This window comes from Antennarius striatus, chromosome 10, assembly GCF_040054535.1.
Source record: "Antennarius striatus isolate MH-2024 chromosome 10, ASM4005453v1, whole genome shotgun sequence".
NCBI lineage: Eukaryota > Metazoa > Chordata > Actinopteri > Lophiiformes > Antennariidae > Antennarius > Antennarius striatus.
The window spans coordinates 7410877-7431539 of record NC_090785.1 but is presented as its reverse complement, the minus strand read 5'-3'; the positions used below and the strand labels follow the sequence as shown (position 1 = coordinate 7431539).

The following is a 20663-nucleotide window of genomic DNA, read 5'->3' as shown; positions in this document are numbered from 1 at the left end:
TTAATATATATTATTTTATATCAATATATTTTGATTATATTTTACTTACCGCATAAAAGTCATCCAACGCGAGAAATAAAGCAGATAGGTGTTTGAGCAACAGATTGAAACATTGAAATGCGACATTCTAGTTTATCGTAAATTTATTATATACCATGGGTAATTCTACGTTAACGTTAGTCCTTTACTGTATTGCACATGGCTAGATTTCAATATGGACTTCAGCGTCTGTTGTGATTGTCAGACAAAAATAACAAGATGTGTTTCAAATGAAGACAAATATAACATACACCATGAACAATCAAAAAAAAGGTACAAGAAAATAAGTTAAATAACAATTATATTGATAGGAAACACTTACATTGCTTATAAATATGTCTAACAGAGGTTCGCTGGTCGTTGCAAATCTGGACGGGTTTTATATGACAGACACTATGCATGTTTATCGGAAGTGCAACACTAGTCACACACATTTCCGTGCAGAACTTGAACGTAGCAGTCATCTCTCTGTCGTCTAGGCTGCTGGTTCGTTTGCCCCGTGTAGCTAAGAGCTCTGTTAATTCACGGAGGATCGGCATGTTTACGCCTACTTTCATTTCTATTCTTTAAGCATCCATAACAAATATCTATGTCTACACCGTCCAAAACAAAATTGAAGATGACTTCTAAAACGAAAGGTACGTTTATAACCTCTTGCTATTAATGTAGCTTATGCTAACAGTGGCTAGCTCACCCTTTTGTAAACATGCCTCTTCTGTTCATTCAATTTGTGTTGCAAAACCTATTTTAATCAAGAGATAAGGGAAGCATTTCTCTTTCTTTAGCAGATTTGAAAAATCTAGTTTTGATTTATTCCGAAGTTTCATGTTCCAGTACATGCTATTTTCTGTAATCATGCTACGTTTGCTAGTACGCTCTTGATACACGAAATAATAGATAGGTGGACAAGTAGTAGATAGGTATGTTAGTATTAATTGTTCTTTAAAATACCCGCATGATAGTGTTGTTTGCAATTTATAGTGATGATTGAGGAGAAGGCGAGTAGGATAAGCCAATAATATTAAGTATTCGTTCATGTACAGTTTAAGTCACTTAAAGTTATACAGGAGAAAGTCATTTATACCTATAATTTATATCAGGAAAAAGGAAAGCCCTAAGCAAAAAAGTGATGACCATTAAGAAATGGAAAATTAATTATTCGTCAGTCCACTCCACAATCACTTCAAAGGAGTTTTACGTTCATAACAGGAAGTGCATGGTGCTCTTTTTGTTTTCACCTATGGGTGGTTTTTTTGTGTGCATACTGTATATATTTCTGTCCAGTGTTATGCAAAGCAACAAGGAGGCATTTTACCAGATTTTCATGGTCATGTTTTTTTTTCTTAGTTGGGAAAGTTGGATCAAAGAATAAGGAAGATGCGCCTTATGAGTTGGAGAGCCAGTTCATTCTGAGGCTTCCTTTGGTGAGACGTTTGCAAATTCAAAAACATCATTCGTTAAAACATAATTTATTGTGATGATAATCTTACGATGTGGACACATCTGTGTTTTCACACAGGAATATGCGTCAACAGTAAGAAGGATCGCCCAGTCTAGCAGTATGAACATGAAAGACAGGCTCACCATTGAGTTGCACCGTAAGCTTGTTTATTTCAAACCTTTTCCCATATATTTGTTTGTCTGATCTGTTTGTCATCGTTGGACAAATTCTGAATTAATTTGTATTACCAGTTACTATATCTGTGGACTGTAACACTAAGAACTTGAATTGATAAACTATATGATAATTATGTTAGACACCTACATTTTTACTCTGCTTTTACCTTTAAAAAGTGATTGCAGTTGCCTAATTGCAATGATTACTCTTCAGTCACATACAGTACTGTAATGTTCTTGTCCTTGTTATTTGTAGCTGATGGACGTCATGGTATAGTAAGAGTTGACCGTGTCCCTTTGGCCTGCAAACTGGTGGATCTGCCCTGTATGATCGAATCTCTGAAAACAGTGGACAAGAAGACATTCTACAAGACTGCTGACGTGTGCCAGGTAAACTGCTGTTAGGGCATTTAATCATCTTTTTCGGATGGTACGTTCTGGATATATACACATGCACACACAGGTAGTCCTCAACATCCAAACAGAATTGGTTCTGAAAGGTTGTTTGAATTGTTCGTTAGTCATTATTTATTAAATTTCAATATATAATTTCCATTTGAGGTCATTTAAATGCCTTTGCTACTCTAAATACAAAAGTACTATTCTGAAGAGTTACCAGAAGCAATAACTGGACATAAAAACTACACATGAATGAAATAAAATCCTGTAGTACCGTACTGTAACTTATATAAAGTACCTCTGCTGAATTAATTTTATCCTCTGAGGTGTAGAGGCAAAGCCAAGCTTTAAGCCCATGAGGTATTTCACCACACTTGTGTGGTGTGATGCGCTTCCTTGTAGTCAAAAGTCAGGTACGCCACTTTAATTTTTTTTTAATTTTTAATTTTATATACTGGTTTGATCCCCGAAGGGAAATTAAGAGAGCACACTCTAGCTACTGATTACAAACGCATGCATACATATATGTGAGTACAGGCCCCTGTATCACACACACACACAAGGGGGCCTGTAGGCATGCAGGGGAGGTAGAGTGGCAGGCAGCTCCTTCTTGGTGCGCCTCAAATGAGCAATTTGTAAAGGGGACGGCACCTTGCTCAAGGGTGCCTCGGCAGTGCTCCGGAGATGAGTTGACACCTCCCACTGTTAGCTCACCTCCGGGTATTTTTGGGGGGGCGGGAGCGGGAATCGAACCGCCGATCTCAAATCATAGGACGACCTGCTCTACCGCCCGCTTTACCACTGAGCCACTGCCGCCCCTAAATTTATGTTCATTTAACTCAAACAATTGTTCATATGAAGAAGCAAAACATTGAGTTAATGCTTCAGAGTAAAAACCTAACCCCAAAACATGGTGTCTACATCATTTAGCTCCTACAAGGGGGACAACCAGACAACATATCAACACATAGTAGAATAAATATAGTACAAGTATAGGTCATTTTGAGTTAAGTCATTCTGGATTATACGTCAGTTTAAAACAAATTATATTTACATAATTACACATCTGTCTGCTGCAAAAAATTGGATGCTTAAAATCATTAGAAAACCTTTAAAAACACGTAATACCATGTTAATGTACAATAAATAAGAATAAAAACATATCCTCACCTTTGAGTGTCACTAGTAATTGCTGTGATTGCTTTGAATTCAGATCAGATTATAGTAAAATTTTGCTCCTTATAATTTAATCCTTGAGGATAAGAAGTAGAAAACATTTCAATTAACTCTCAACTCTCAGATGTTGCTGAACCGCAATTCGGTACTGTAGCATGTAGCTTAAGAAGGAGGGGGGAATTATTTTCTGTCAGAGGCAGAGTTTTCATCAAAAAGATGGTCACCACTAGCTTTTGCTTTATCATCCTTGATAAACGGTGAAGTATCCAAGGTATGAAGCAGGACACTCTGAGATTCTCACAGAGACAACAACAAACAACAAGAGGGGAGACAGAAAGGGGAACTGCAGGACAATAGTCAAATATGGTGGCGTGTGTTTGTATCTGAATGTTCATAAGTCGAATGTTAGTAAGTTGAGGACTATCTGTGTACAGTATGTGTGTATTATATATTATATTCATTCATCTTCCAACCCGCTTAATCCGCTAACGCAGGTCGCGGGGGAGCCGGTGCCTATCCCGGCAGTCTCAGGGCGTGAGGCGGGGGACACTCCGGGCACGACGCCAGTGTTTATATATTATATTACCGTATATTATATTTTATTATATTAAAGTACATATCCATCAGTGCATTTTAATTTCAAGGTATGTCAGGAAGTTCACAGTAAGTCATCAGAATGTATTTGATATCTATTTTCCTTTGTTGGCTAGATGCTGGTTTGTACACTAGATGGAGACCTCTACCCTCCTTTAGAGGAACCAACCGGCACCGACCCCAAGAGCAAGAAAAAGGACAAAGACAAAGACAAAAAATTTGTTTGGAACCACGGCAGTAAGTAGAGATATATCTGAACATTACAGCTATTTTAGTAGCTAGTGTCGAAAATGTAATTCCACAACGTAGGAGTCACAGGTTTCCTTCCACAGCACATTTATTCAGTTTGATTTCACTCCTTCATTTGTTTTGGTCTCCAGTCACCTGCCCTCTGAAGAACACACGCAAGAGAAGATTTCGGAAGACTGCAAAAAAGAAGGTTTTGACATTTTCATTTCCCTCAAACTATCTTCTCCCCTCTTCTATCAGTCTCTTTAGCATCCTGTCTCATGATTCATCACATCCAAGACAATTTTCCATCAAGATATTTACAGTCTATAAAATGGGAACTGTGGTGAAAGTGAAAACTGAGATTTACATATAAATAAAGCCTTTCCATCTTAGTTTGCCCCAAAGGTATAAAAATGCTATTTCACCATTGCTTTGATCAAAATGAAAGTGAGTGTGCTTGAACACTTCTTCTTTGTCTTCCTCGTAAATCCTCTCAAAGATGCAGAGCTGAGCCATATTTATTTGGCCTCTTCGCTTTTTAATCGCTAATGTGCTACATGGCGCAGAGCCAGCTGCTACCTTTGTATGCATGCATTAGAAAAAAAGAGCGAGTAAGTGAGTAAGAGATGCTGCTAACACCACATTTAACCCAGTCTCTCTCTCTCTTTGTCTCTCTCTGTCATGCAGTACATCGAATCTCCGGATGTGGAAAAAGAGGTGAAGAGACTGTTGAGCACAGATGCTGAGGCCGTCAGTGTTCGTATCTTTTTTGCCAATCGGTTGTATATTGAAACAAAAACATCCATACAAAATGTAAGTAGAATCAGATAGATCCTTTAGCTGTGACTTCAGAAACATCAAATAATTAGCATTTTTATATCCTCTGAAAACAAATGTAAACTCATTCCCATTTGACTTGGCTCCCTCTAATGTCTGTCAGAGAGGTGCACTTTGTAAGTAGGCTATTAGTGCTTTAATGAAACTCTAAACTCGGCTGACAGAATAAGAGCACAGCGTGGCCTCTCTGAGTGGCTGCTTGCTGTGCCTTAATTGAGATGGACTGTTCATTATCATTGCTTAGTTGGTCACGGTGAAGATAGATTCTAATTATAGTTGCAGTGTTTGCACACAGTAGCAGAACACATGCAAATGACACAAAGTTAAAGGTAAGTCAGCTACATTGGAGTTGCATCAGAATCACACATCTCACACGAGTGTTTTGTGGGTAGGACTGTGTGTTGACTTTAACCCAAGACAACCTTCAGGCTGGGAAATCATAGCAGAAGATGAGTCCAAAGAAGCTGATCAGCACAGCTCTCTGGGAAACCTGGACTCCTCGCCCGGCACCTCAGGACACAAGACGGGTCACGGGTCATCTGGTGCGTGAAGCCTGATTTCTTTTTATTCATGAAGAATGACGGCTAAGATGTAGCAGTAAAGCAGTTTGATCTTACCTGGTTCACACGAGTCACAGTAACACAAAGTAATGCAGGGTGATCTATTGATTAGCTGACTGCATTTATTAGATCAGTGCAGCTATCAATAGAGATTTTAATTTTCTTAATATGAGCAAGATGCACACAGAGGAGAACATCGTACGTGGCAGAGTGACTCAAACAGCTCTTCTTCGTTTCTGTAATTACATTTCTTGTCCGTCAACACATATTAATACTGATATAAGTGCATTATGTTAGTATCGACATATCAGTACCAACATGTAATGAATGAAGCAAGATTGGCTCTGATACAAATCTACATCCACAGTGCCATCTTTTTTTTTTTTAATGCTTCGACACGATTGCTTTAAAAGGGGACAGCAAACTTTTCTATTAATTCTGGAAGTGTTCACCGCTCTTACACCCCTGATAACCTCTGCCAATGTGGTTTGAAATGGAAACGCATGGATTAGTTGTTCTGTGGTCCTGAGAATGTTTCTGCCTCTAGACTCACCTGAAGATCATCACAGTGCACAGGTGCTGATATGAATGACTGGCTAATAATACATTATTAATGATTAATAATACAGTGTTAGCTTCTGCAACAGAAAGGACAACCTTGGGGCATGCAGTGTGGATTCCGTGCAGTTTTGCTGTCTTCATATCAAAATTAATGAAGTGCTTTATTTTGCTCGATTCCTTGTTAACAACACCAATGTGCATTTCAACATGGACAGCCCAGCGCGACGAACTGAGGGAGATCTTCAACGACATCAGCAGCTCTAGTGAGGATGAGGAAGATGAAGGGGACCGGCACGAGGACGAGGACCTGAATATCATGGACACGGAGGACGATCTGGTTCAACAGCTCCAAGACAAACTGGACGAGTCCGATTCCACACAGCATGAGAGTGACAGAAATAACCAGATAGGTGAGAGGAAGCATTTCTACACTGACATGAACAAGTACATGAAACCTGTGTGAATATTTAAAAGTTTGGATGAGTAGCCAATAAGTTCAGTGAAAAATAGGGGAAAAAAAATCTTTGAATGTTCCTGATATGTAAAACAAAACAATTAAGTTTTGGGTTGTTTTAACCATCTCACAAATGAAGATAATTATCTCTTCTACATTTATTTTTGGTTTTAAAGTAAATCTGAATGAGGGTTTGGACTAAAAAAACTATTTTAGAATATTTTGTGGTAGCATTTTCACCATTAATTATTTTGAAGGGGAAAGGAGTTAGTCATCAATTTGAGCCTCGCTGACATATAAATATTTGATATATACGCTATATTTGATAATATTATACTAATAATATTTTTAAAAGAAAAACAGTCACACAGACACATACATATTTCCCCCAGATTTTTAGAGATACATATTCATATACACCTGGTCTTAAATTGAGCAAGTCTTAGCTATTTAGGAAAGTGTGTTTCTTTATACATAGGTGGATTAATTCACCGCAGAATTAGCATAATTCAGGCTTCAGTGCTGTGCTTGCATTTAAACCTGTACGAATGGTAATTTATTTTCATCCAACTTTTTTTTTCGTGGCTGAGAGTTTAGAATACTAATTCTACAAAACGGCTTTTAGACCAGAAACAGCTCACGATTAAAAATCAAACTGTTGGACAATCATCCAAGCACAGGTCAGAAATAAACCAGCCAGATGTACGATCCTGTAATCCACACTGAGTTCTCCAGAAGATGTCGAGCATCATACACACATCCTAATAGAGTTCCCCTACTTCCTCTTAAATATAGATGTTGTGCCCTCAGCTACACAAGGCATCCCTTGGCTCTCCGCCGCTTACCCGCCTGACAGGTGTTGTGGGTTAGAATTTGGCTCAGATGTCTGTCCACTCTGATAAACCTTCGTCAGTCAGCAACGTTTTAGCAAAGCGTTTTGTCAGAGTCAGACTCTGCATGTTTGTGGCAGCACTGGAAAGGATGAGTCTGCAGGGATTCCTCCCTGCTTAATAGTGTGTGTCATGCTATGGTGTTTCAGGGGACTGAGAGTCAATGGGGAGGGGAGGGGGGGGTTAAGGGGAGCAGGGGGCTAATACAATTAGTCTAAAAGATAGTTGATGGTGATGGAGGCACAAGTTGTTGCGAGGTGCTATCACTTTGGCTGCTTTTAATGAGAACCCTCTGCAGAGCCAGACACTTGTGTCTTTCAGCGCCTCAGTCTGCTGGCTCATGTCCTTTTTAAATGAATTTGTTGTTCCCATTAACTGCAATTTGTCAAACTGAAATGTAGGAATCCTGGTGGTTCAGCAAACTCCAACCCATAGTCTGTACCACGTGGGTTTGCAAGTACAGCATTGCTCTCGATTGATGTCACATCACGTCTGCATTTTTCCTTCTTCAGTTCACTGCACAAGAAACGAGTAAAGCTTGAACGTTTTACGATTCTCGTAACGTGTCGACCTCCTGTTGATGCCCACAGTTATGGAGTATCAGGTGCAAATCAGCAGCGTCAAGGCTAAGCTCCAGGAAACCCGTGCTCGCAAGAAACAGCAGGAGGAGCTCATCATGAAAGTGGAAAACCAGGCCCTCAAAGTAAGCCTCTAAACACACACGCACACGCACACAACACACTCACCGGTTTGCATGACTTTCCTTATCAGTTTCTGGATGATGTACCGTTAGATCAAGAGTGATGTTTGTTCTTGTCAGAGGTCAGATTCAACTCTGACATTGAGGATTATCCTGCTGCCTTTCCATGAAACAGCTTTGGTGTTTACAAACCGACAGCGTAGCCTTTACTGTACGTGTTACTGTAAATACACCACATAAATTCGTCACTGCCCAAATGGAAGAGATTGGTTCTACCTAATCACACCAATTATCTTTCACTGTTCACTTTCATCTCACTTGGTATGGCTGTATCAGAGGAGTAAGTGTTCATCCACTCATCACAAAGTGGGGAGGTTTGAGTGAATGCTGACTCACGCTTTGAGCGGTCGGTCTGACTAAAAGAGCGCAATATAAATACCATCCATTTGCTCGTCCCCATCCATCTCATCACAGAAAATTCTTCTGTCAAATACGGCACTCATAGCCAACTATTGAAGATTAGCAGTGGGCTGTAATTTTCACTGTCACTTTGCATTTTTCCATTTCAAACATATCTATAGTCAGTGATGATCGTGAATGAAATACTCCCACCGTTCAGACCTTTTAGCATCGCTTTGACTTGGAAATTTGTGGCTCTGCCAGACACTCTTTAGTAGAGACTTAAATGAGTGAAACATGAGCGGACATGGCCCTCTTTACTTTGCCATTTACGTAGCGCTCTCATCGCGCAGTGTTTTGGGATGGTCAAAGCCCCATCTCCAGTTGTTATGATCACAGTCGCCGTGTAAAGGTCAGCTGTCTCTGACTGGCATTCCAAGTGGCCTTTCTGTCAGAGAGGACATGCAGCCCAAGCAGACACACATTTAAAGCATCACAGTTTAATGAGGCTCGGCTTGTCGACTCAGATAAATCTGATTTATTCTTTTTCCTATCACAGAACCGTTTCCAGGCTTTGTTGGATGAAATTATTCAACAAGAGGAGAGGCTGATGGAGCAGGTAAGTGAAAAGCAATGGTACTTGTTCAGTTCTTGTGAGCTATCGACAGTTTTCATCACTTTGCATGAATTTATTTTGTGCTCTATTAACTACCGTGTTAGTGAATGGCATTTAGTGGAACCCAATATTTTCATACCTAATTAAAATCAGGAGAAATTTAATTGTCAATCGCCACCAGTGGAGGTCCGCTTTTGCAACTAAGGGACAAAAGGCTCCCCTCTGTCTTGGGTCATTGTTTGTATTGACGAATGAAGGCAGAAAGTTAATGCGAAAAGACATGTTAATCATCATCCACTTAACCTGCAATTACACCCTGGGGCTGTCGGGCATCAATCAAAGCTTTGTTCTCTGTTCCAACAGCTGGTCTCCCTGCAGGAGCAGCTGGACTCTCTGATAGAGAAGTGACCACCAGGGGGCAGCCTCACGTGATCCTGAACCACACACCAGAGAGAGAAGAGGAGAACCTGCATGTGTTTGCTGACGTGCTGTGTCATTCCGCTTAGACTCTCGTTTTCATACTTTACTGCATTAAGATTCTTTATTAAAATAAAATTTTTTTAAAAACAGTATCTTGCTGTTTAAATATGTGAATAATTTGTTTGTTTGCTTCCCATCTTGAAGTTAAATGTGCATCAGTTTTTGCTGCAGGTCAGGCTTTGTATTTCATTATCAGTGTGAAAAATAAATTTCATTGACAGACAAGCCTCAAAGAAATGGAAGCCTTCAATTATATTACACGTGGCCGTAAATTTGCAGAAGTGGGCATTTTGATGATGGTCATTAAATTTTTCCTCTGGCTGGAGGTGTTAAAGAGGGAAATGGAAGTTAGAGTGTCTATCTGTAATGAGACTTATTTCCACATTAAATGGAATCATGTGGCGCTTCAGAGGACTACTTACATTAAACCCAACCAGGAAGAGGTGGGTAAGAGTAAAAAAATGAACAACCTAGCTCTCAACCTTATTCTTTGCTTTCACAGACTTAAAATCCAAACCTTTCTGTATTGACCTGAAACTGCTCTCATCGGATTTCTGTTTTATGTTGTGTTTGTCAGTTCCCAACTCAAATCACATTTGATTGACTGATTTTGTGTACATTTGTCTTAAGGTCAAGATGAGCCCTCAAAACTGATATTAGGTCTTTGACAAGAGAAACATTTTAAAAAATACATAAATTATTATTTTTGGTGCATTTAACAGGTGATAGATGTTAAATTACATTGAATTTTGGAAAGTTCCTGTCGTGATGGAATTACGTGATATTTGCTCATCGGAACAATTTAGAATTTAAATGTTAATAAAATTTTTGTTGCTGCTCTAGTTCAAATAATTGCTGACATTTCATCTCAACACTAATACATAACGTCAAGTAATCCAGCAATGCAACGTCTGCGTCAACAGACCAACATCACGTCATCAGATTGCTCTTTTCCAGAATGATCTTAATATCCTTAACAAATGTGATCTGGACCTTTCTCCTTTGCATGATCTTGGGCCCTTATGGTCATCCCTGCCTCTTACATCCCTTCTTGCAAGGATTGCTCCACCAATCGCAAGGCTGGGAAAGAGATTAGCTCCGCAGATTAAAGTATTCAACTCCAACTCTGTCTAATCCTGCCATCTGTCAGAGAGCAGCAAACCAGCCAACACACTATCCTCTGGGCTAATTAGAAACCCAGAAGAAGACAGAGCTAGAAAGGAAAAGGAAATCTCTAAAACACAGTACCTTCTGTCTGAAACCACTAAAGGCAGAGACATAATGGAGGAAACATACCTTATGAACTACCCAGGAGTCAGGAAGAAGATCCTGGCTGGGGGAACAGGACCGATGCCACACTTCCCACCTGGGACGAAGGTAATGTTAACAACAAGAACCAAGGCAGTCACAGAGTTCAACATCCCACCTTATAGTAGTACCTGACTAATGCATAGCGTTGACATTTCAGGGTAGATCAAAGCACTAGCTTTGATCTACGGTCAACGCTACACACTAGCTTTGACCATAGATCAAAGCTAGTCGATAGATAGATCAAAGAACTAGCTTTCTTCCTCGTCTTTCTATTTTATCCGGTTCCTGAGTGTATATAAGTTTAAATTTGACCTTGACTTAGTTTTCTCAAGGTCAAAGTCCTAATCTTATTTTCATCCCCTCTGCCGCCCAAGTGATGTGCTTTTTGTTTCATCTTTCTATCTGCAACGGTTGCGAAGATATTTAGTGGACATACGAACGAACAAATGAACACTGACAATTACAATACATCACCACTTTGAAGGGGGATTTAATAATAACACTTAACCTGATGACCTTCATAATTTAAGATTCAAACTCACTGGAACTGATTTCTGTGGTAATTGCTATTGCTCATAATTAAATATCCTACAAGAACATTTTTTATTAAACTATGACACGTTGCTCACTTCAAATGGATTCTGACAAATTATTCACTAAGTGAATAAATGTGTCTTGTTTTTGGCACTTGGACACAGAGCAAACATTTGGTCAACCAAATTGCAACATGTTTTTTGGCACCATATCTGTGTTCCTGTTCATCCGCCGGTCCAACGGTCACATCTTTTTCCTTCCAAGTCATATCCATCCATATGGCACAGAGCCTGGACATAGTGAGAAACATTTTCCATGGCAATACCAGCGTGAATTTCCATTTACCTGTGTGTCTTTATTACAGTGGGTGTGTGTGTTCTCTTCTGGGTGAAGTGATTCCCAGTTGTTCATGTAGTTACCAGACAAATACACTTAATCTGTCAAGCCCAGATAGAAGGTTTCATGGGTACAGTGTACTGACACAGTCAGAGTGATGGTGAGGGCTTTGTACGTCTGTCGCATGCACACAAACAGATGGAACGCAATGAAAACAAGCATGTCTGTGTTGAAAAAGAAGAGGCTCAATTATATAGCAGTATTCAGTGAAATTAATCTCCTTTGAAAACACACACGCCAGGCTTCAAAACCTCGTCAACTGCAGTACATTGTCAAATGTGACTAATGATCTATTCTCAAATCACACATTTATTCTGTTATTTGTCAGACAAAACATTGGAAAAATAGGAGAGAAAAAACATGCACACACAAAATGAACGCAGCGACCAAACTGACAAACAACCCCTCTGTGCCAGGGAATACAATCCAAGTTTAAAGTATTTATGAGCTGTACAAAATGATTATATTTGAATGGTTTCTTAAGTCTGCTATTTTTTAATTATGTTTTCCTTCATTACCCCCTCCCCTCTTGTCTTCTTTCCATCCCAGCTGGTTTTCCATTTCCAGACTCTACTGGATGACTTTGAACGGACAGTCATTGATGACAGTCGACTGGCAGGCCAGCCGGCTGAGATCTTTGTTGGAAAGATGTTCAAGATGGAGATCTGGGAGACCCTGCTCACTTCTATGAGGGTTGACGAGGTTGCTGAGTTCTGGTGTGACGCGACTGTAAGTTCAGAGTCCAACAGCCAGCAATACTTTATGTGCAAAATGCAACGTTTCTGTTGGTAAGAAACGTAATCTGCAAGTCCAATTGTGGCCATGTATTATTTTTTCCTGGTAGCAAACACAAGGGGTTAGCATGATTAAGTGCCACTGTGTTCCGCTGTGGATATGTTGTTTATGGCGTTCTTGATGTGTTTATTTTGCAGCACACAGGCTTGTATCCCATTGTTTCCAAGGGAATGAGGCTTATTGCTCAAGGGAAGGACCCTCTGGAGGGCCAGAGGCATATGTGTGGGATGGGAAATATGTTCCACTACCACTCCACTGGCTTCCCAGAACTGGATGAGCTCATGAGAACACCTCAACCGCTGATATTCATCATGGAGCTCCTGCAGGTGAGCATCAGTGGAGAAAACACTACATGTCAGAGTGGATATCCAAACAGGCTTTCGGATTCAAGCAGAGCCTTTCTCTTAATTTTAGTATTTGAAAGCATGGCTGACGGTTACAAAAAGACTCCAATCCCTATTCGTTTAATAGAGGTAAGAGGCTTGGATATTATTTCATAAAATCCACTGGCAGGAATAATTAAAGTGAAGTCCCATTCTGCTTAAGATATTCCGCTTTGAAATATACTATAGTTTCCAACTGAAGCCTGAAACTCGCCAGGGGGTCGAACACCAGCAGCAGTAACTTAAGACCAACACTGTTCCAGAGAGTTTCACAAGCTTTTTCATGCACAAGTGGACAACTCAGAAGAACTCAGATCCATTACTTGGGGAAAAGGAGCTGTGCCACAATGTAAAAAATTCTGTTGCAAGTGAAAGTCCTGCCTTCAAAAGTTTATCATTATTTTATGGATAACTCTAAGTATCACCAGCATTAAATACTAAAAGCTAGTAGTCATTTTCAGGGTCCTTAATAACATTTTTTTTAAAAACTAATATGCTGAAGATAAAGTGTAACTTTGCAATAGAGTAAAAAAAAATCCTCATTATCTGTGACCTCGAATCCAAACCTGAGCAGATAGATAAGCGCCAGAGCTGAAAATATCCTTTATTATCCATTGTGCAGGGCTTTTAACTTTATATATATATATATATATATATATATATATATATATATATATATATATATATATATATATATATATATATATATATATATATATATATATATATATATATTTTAATTTGTTTTTTGCATACTGATCAGGTATTTGTATGTAAAATAAATGTCTTTTTTACCTGGAACTGTAAAAATTAAAGGTATGAATTTCACACTGAAATTAACCTTGAGTACAATAAGAAGTATGGCAGAATTGCCTTCAAGTAGGAAATGCTTAAATAAATGTTCCAGCTTCTGAAACTGCCTGTGTTTATTTTCCATCAACTTGTTCCTCTTGGAGTTTTATTTCTGTTGTGCCTCTGCTGCTTCCAGGTGGGAGACCCCATGTCCTATCACAGAGAGTCGTGGATGATGGAAAAGGATGAGAAGCTGCATACGGTCCCAATCCTCCACATGCAGGGCAATGCACTGGTCAAGCAGAAGCGATTCAGAGAGGCCTCTACCAAATACAAAGAGGCTGTTCTGTTACTGAAAACTGTGCAATCCAAAGTGAGTCTGAGATTATGAAAGAAAGATGAGATGGAGCGATCAAAGTGAGTGACGTGCTTCTGAATTCTGAAGCTTTCTCCGGATTTTAGGTTTCGGGAACACGCCTTTTTCCAGAGGGAGATTCCTGTTTTCCTGCTTTGCATTGCTTCAAAGTGTTCCTGATTGTACACTGTGGGGTGGGAAGGGTACAAAGACTATGGATGGGGGAATATTGGAGGGAAATTAAGACATGTTTGAGATGTCCTGAAAAGAGAATGTAAATTAGTCTGCGGTAGGGTGATTTGTGTCATCCTAGATTTGTTTCCTAGTTTGACTGGGGAAGTTTTCTCATAGCCGACCTGTGTGCTTCAGTTTTACCAAGCTCTGCTTGGTAAAACTGAAGCTTCATAGTGTCAAAGATATGTTGCGTACGAATCTTTGCGAATATACTTAAAACTACAGAACTTGCATAAAATACTAAGATACAGTATGTGTGGGAGATGCCAAGCAACGTTGCAGCACTTACCATGGTGTTTTTTTTCCATCTCTGTAGGAGATGCCCGGTGATGTAGACTACATAAATCTGGGTCGAATGATTGTCCCCCTGGAATTGAACTACTGCCAGTGTATGCTGGAGCTGGAGGAGTATTACGAAGTTATAGAGCACACCACTGAACTTCTTGAGAAACACAGAGGTAAATGCCTGGTTGAAAGATTAATTTAATATTCTTGTTTGTATGGTTTTAGTGGGCTCAAATGGAAGGAATTGAATGTGACATAAAACTACAATGTAAGACAATGAATATCAAGCAAATCTTGGTTGACTTGGATTATCATCAAGACCAGAAACATATTCAGGTTTCATAACTGCATAAATTCAGCCTTCTACCACCTCTGAATTCATGGAGCGTTGGGAAGATCCAGACCTTGCTGGAGAGATTACTTTTTTCACCTATCATTGGAATGATTCGGACCTCCAAAGAAGTGCTGGATTAAGTTGCTCGGAAAAAAGACATTTACCGTAAACCAACCCTGCATGAGAAGAGGAAAATTGATGGATTGCATTACCAGATTACCAGACTATTTCCATCAGGTGCCTAAACATCAATAAACTAAGATAACCATCCCCTAGGTTCTAAGAAATGACATTGGTTAAATTTTTTCTGGAACGCTCTTCAAGAAAGCAAATAAGTGTGTAATGCCTTCATGAAATAAACCATTCTTTCTAAATAAAACATGAAAAGCTACCTTGAAAACTAAAATGATGGCTTGAATGGAGTATCTCCCACTCCTGGTTAACAACACTGAGACAAATAGTCATTTCAAACACCGACGGGTCAAGTCCGATGCTTGGTTTTTTTGCACTGGCTGTTGCGTTTATTCAGTGAGGGTGAATGGGAGGGATGAGCTACACTTCAGAAATGGTTTTACAGTTGGAGCAGCCTTGTGAATTGCACTGCCAGACCCATGGCTGCTTGTAAGACCCTATGAGCTCACATGCTGGAACACCCAGCATGTGAGCTCAGAGCCTTATGAATAATGCCACTGAGGCAATCTTTACTTTATTCTCTGTCCCTCAGCTTGGACTTTTTTTTCACAAGTCTTAGTGTGTGGCAGCGGAGGGGATGGAGTGCAGTGGTGAATGGTTTGTGTGCTTCAGATTGTGTGGCAGGAGGAAGGTCGTGTACTTTCATGTGTGAGAGAGTCCCAGCCCACTTCTCAAGGCATATAAGAATGGTCCACCACACGCCATCATCCCTCCACTTCCCTTCTCATTGGTTTGCTTTTGGGATCCTTCCCCATCCATATCTTCAGTTTCATTCATTCCCCCCCCCAAAGTTTGCTCTTCTGTTCCACTAAATCAGGATAGTTCACAGTGCTTCATCCTGTCATTGATATCATCCTGTCGGTATCAGTTAATGTCACTCACTTATTTCTCTTCATTATTTCAACCAACCCCCCCCCCCCTCACACATACACCCCACAGAGGCACTTCACTAGTTATTTTACCAGAGTTGATGAAGGAATGGCTTCAAATGTTGTCTGAAGGAAGATTTAATGAGGGAAATTAAATATAGATGAGTGGAAAGGACTGAGTTACTTGTAGGTATCTCATCTGGGTTGGCTGGACAAAGAAAAAAGATAAAGAATCTCATCAAAATATTGTAGAGGGGTGGGATGTCGTTCAGGCAGTCTGGACAGATGTGAAGCATTGTTCACCCTTGCCAGAGGAACATGCTCTACTGAGTGCAATATCAGTTCAGTTTAGATTTGTTGATACAATTTTATTTGTCATGTGGTGGAGAGCTGGTTAAATATAAGAAAGTTAGCACAGGGTACTCTAACATAAAGTCTGAAAATGGCCTTAAACACATCTGAACAATAGCAAAGTGTAAAAACAATTAATTAGCTTTCTTCATCTTCCAATTCTTTTTCCAAGCTATGCTAACTGAGGCTCTAGATGGTAATATGATCAAATCTACTGTCAGGTGATGGTTAACTTAGCTTAGCATGAAGATTTGATCAGTTAATTCACAATTTTACTGGGAGTGTTTTTTATTTATTTAAATTTTTGGCTAAGATGTTTTTTTAAATTCATTTTCTAGTTATGAAAACAAAAATGTACACTACAAAAAAAAAATCAAAATCAAAGTACAGAACCCCACCCACCCATCTGCCCATTCCCCTTCCCTTGACATGACAGGAACACAAATCATATGCACAGTAAAGGTGAGCCTATAACACACACACACACACACAGAAATACATACAATTAATAATGAAAAATCTATTAAAAATTTTTTTTTAATTTAAAAATTAAAAGTGATTTATGGACAGATCATTGGTGGTTTGTTACACAACAGCCACATTATCAAGAGGCAGGGTGGAGCTCTGCATCTGACAGTTCTAAACTGCATCAGACTCAAACGGGCACATGATGAAGAATTGCGGATTTTGTTAATGGCTCTTTTCCAGAAGTCTTCCTTGAATTCCACACCCAGCTCTTGCTCCCAAGCAACAGCGCTGGAAGAATTTTGACTCTTTAACATCATATGAAGGAATAAATCCTAACAGTCATTTCTTCCACAGAGAAAAACAAAACACTAATTGAAGCTAGCTTGAATTGTGAATTTTGTCATCCAGGGGCAGAGCCAGGCTAGATTCTTCCCTACGTTCTTTCTGTAAAGTTAACTGGCTACAACTTTCAATATGATATTATGACAAGCCTGTATTGCAAAATGTCTTGCTTCAAAACAGAATGCTGTGACAAGGAATAAAGATACAGCATGTTCGTCTGAGAGGTGAAAAATGCACACACTGATATAACACCCAGAATGAACAAATCACCACCTCAGCTTCAGCAGACAGAACGGCGTTATTATAGAAGATCTCTATTTTAGACATTAATAATGCAGTTTTTATTCATGCTCTTCTAAATTTATTCTGTTGTCTTATTTGTCAGACTGTGTGAAGGGCTACTACAAGAGAGCCAAGGCCCACGCTGCTGTATGGAATGAAAAGGAAGCACGCAGAGACTTCAACATGGTCGCCCACCTGGACGTCACTCTAGCCTCGCTGGCCAGCCGAGAGCTGCGGGTCCTGTCAGAGCGCATGAAGGAGAAATATTGGGAAGAGAAGGAGACATACTGGAACATGCTAGAGAAACACGACAATAAGTATCAAGTGGAGGAATGTGCAGATGATGGAAGAAAACAGACAGATGGCGAAAGTGTGTCCACACTTAAAGATGACGTGGGGGATGAAAAGGGTTCAGCAGGTTGTTCTGGGAGCAATACAGCAGAACTCTTACCTGGGAGAATAAGTAATGAAGAGGAAGCCAGCACTCCTGACATCAATCCAACTGTTTCCATAGAAGCAGAGGGGAAGGACTGGCAGCAGATGTTACAACTGGTCATGTTGCTGCAGAACGAAGGCAACTTCCTTATTAAGGAAAAGCGCTTTCAAGATGCTTGTGATAAATTCAAGGAGGCGCTTGAATATATGGATGCCCTCCAAAATATGGTCAGTGTAATTGATTCTATGATGGTGTAAAAATGTAGTTTGTGACAAAAAGACCAAATGGTCATCATGATCGATGCCAAACCTAATAACAGCCCAGGCAGAGCCATTTTTGTGTAATGAATGGCTTGAATGTGCCAGAAAGTTGAAAGGATTGTTGCTCCTAGACTATAATCATCTCTCATTGTTTCTTCTTTACTTGGACGAAGGAGCAGCTGCAGCATTGTAGGTGTGTCGCTGAAATGATGAGCGGAGAAAAGAATGCTAAAAATAAAAGCTATCCACAGACATTGCTGTGACAGTGCTCGCCTGTGCATCTTTTCTTTTTCTTAGACTCCGTCACTCCCTCCGCTCCCAGCTGTCGAAATCGTTTACACCTTTCATGCACAACAAACTCTCTTCCTTATCTTCAGAATAAAGTCTTCACCATTACTTCAAGCTTTCACATTTCCACCTCTCTTTAAGTTGTTGCGCTTTTTCATCTTTCCAGAGTTTCCTCCACTATCCATCACTTCGCTTTCAACACCCCATCCGACATGCATCCTGACCCCTCTGTGTGCTTGACAGGTAGATCCAAAGGCTGAGGACTGGCAGTCGCTAGAGAAGGTGCGTCTTCCGCTGACACTCAACCTGAGCCATTGCTTGCTGCAGCTCAAACAATACCAGCAAGTGGTGGATCTCAACAACAAGCTGCTGAAAAAGCATAAAGGTAATATTTGTTTGTGTGAAGATTGACTTTAAAGCAAGAGGGAGAAGCACGAAGATGTATTCCAATGTAGAAATAGGTGTATGAGAATATATAAATAAGTTTCATTGTTTTTTCCCCCCCAAAATGCCTCTATCCTTTGGATAAAAAAAAATGAAGATCTGTTGCTGGTACAAATACCTGGCCCTCAGCAAACTCCTGCCTTCACACTGCAGCGTAACTTGATTTCTCTTTGTTTATCACAGAAAGAAGGAAACAAACCATCATAGCTGCAGTGCTGAGGTTCTTTTTGTTCCTCTGGCGCCCAGTCATGGACATCACTGTCAAAATTCATGAATTCATTTTCCTTTTCTTTCTTCTCTACTTTAATCATTTCTTTTTCTGGCTGTTCTGTGCTTTACTTTTCACTTCATTTCACTCCCTTCTCATTTTCCCTTTACTTCATCTGCAATTATACCTTTAACTTTGTTTCACTGCTTGCTGATTTCCTTCCTTTCCCTCTTACCTCATGCTGACTTTTTCTTTCTACTTCTGCTTTGTTTTCTTGTGCAAAGGTAACTTTAAGGCTATGTACCAAAGGGCACATGCACACGCCGCTCTGTGCAATGAAGATGAAGCTAGAAGGGACTTTGACATGGTGCAGAAATTGGACCCAAAGTTCAAACCCTTTGTCCGGGAAGAAATGAAGAAGCTGGGCGAGAGAGTGCGTGCATTGCATGTCTGCCAAAATAAGACTTACTGGGATGCGACACAGGAGAAATGGGGGCCTGCTGGGAGCAAGGGGAAGGGTGGGGCGAGAAATAAGAAGTTTTCACAGAATACTGTGTTAGAAGAAGCAAAAGCTGATGAGAAGACAGAAAATAGTAAATTAGAAGACAACCAGGGCTCAGAGAAGCCCGCTTCTGCAGATACAGGGGGAGAGGATGATGCAGGGAAGGAGAAAATTCCAGATGTGGTAACAGAACAGTGTACTAAGGAGCTGGAGAGAGGGGGGGAAAGTGGAGAGGGGTTGGAAAATGAAAATATGGAGAGTTTAGTAGCTCATAATGTTAGAGAGATTTCATCACCTAATAGAGAGGAAGATAAAGATAAGAATCGTGGGCCCATCAGCGCAGGCGAAGATTATGCTGCGAGTGAGAGATCAGACAACATCATGGTTGAAAAGGCCGAATGTCAATCAAGTACCGCACCAGGCTTTGTTAGAACAATCGAAAGCATCAAAGACACCAGTGATAAAACTGGAAGTGATGATATCCTATCAGATTCGCCCAATGGCTTGGAGTTGTCTTGTGCAGACCCACAGCAAAACAGGGAAAGCTGAGCTGGGGAGGCTAATGCCTAATCCCACTTCTCCCCTTTAGCCCCAGCCCTTAGCCTTAGCCCTCTCTGTTGAGTAGCGTGTCCCATTTCTTTAGGGGATGGGGGGGGGGGGGGGGTAGCGGTTTTCTAGCCATTCAAACAGAGTGGTTTCAAATGAGGACTCAGGGGTAAAAGATAGTGGTAGAAATTCCCAGAATGCTTTGGGAACAGAGGAATTGGATTAAAGGAATTGGAATTAAAGGAATTGGATAGGTGTTAAATAGCTTTTTAAATGACTGTTCAAAAATGTCAAAAACGAGTAGAAATGTGATTATTGTAGACGCAAATGAAAATGTAATTAGATTGTTGTAAAATGTATAAAGATGACTATGTGTGTTTTTACCAAGCTATTTTCATGTAGATTTGGGCTATATACATTTTTTCTCCTTGCAGTTTGTTTGTTTTATCTGCATATATCCTACACATTAGGCCCAATTTTTTCACTAGTTGATAATGGTAACA

At 40.0% G+C, this 20663-nt stretch overlaps 2 protein-coding genes across 3 annotated transcripts; both read left to right on the top strand.

The window, feature by feature from the left end:
- The first annotated feature begins 491 nt into the window (after window positions 1-491).
- Window positions 492-9643, top strand: taf7 (TAF7 RNA polymerase II, TATA box binding protein (TBP)-associated factor). Of its 2 annotated transcripts, XM_068325006.1 has the most exons (12): window positions 492-677; window positions 1387-1463; window positions 1559-1637; window positions 1913-2046; window positions 3942-4062; window positions 4206-4264; window positions 4744-4816; window positions 5322-5435; window positions 6230-6424; window positions 7949-8061; window positions 9017-9076; window positions 9437-9643. In XM_068325006.1, the coding sequence occupies exons 1-12, from the start codon at window positions 629-631 to the stop codon at window positions 9479-9481; spliced, it is 1119 nt and encodes a 372-aa protein (XP_068181107.1). In that variant the 5' UTR covers window positions 492-628; the 3' UTR covers window positions 9482-9643. The 2 variants fall into 2 exon arrangements, with proteins under 2 accessions (XP_068181107.1, XP_068181108.1); XM_068325007.1 differs by lacking the exons at window positions 9017-9076; window positions 9437-9643 and having other exon boundaries at window positions 7871-8006.
- Window positions 9644-10834: 1191 nt separating this feature from the next.
- Window positions 10835-20241, top strand: LOC137602859 (uncharacterized). Its single transcript, XM_068325933.1, has 8 exons — window positions 10835-10930; window positions 12344-12523; window positions 12727-12915; window positions 13961-14137; window positions 14670-14811; window positions 17580-18139; window positions 18704-18845; window positions 19397-20241. Exons 1-8 carry the CDS (start codon window positions 10835-10837, stop codon window positions 20161-20163), a joined length of 2253 nt encoding a protein of 750 aa, XP_068182034.1. The 3' UTR covers window positions 20164-20241.
- The last annotated feature ends 422 nt before the right edge of the window (window positions 20242-20663 follow it).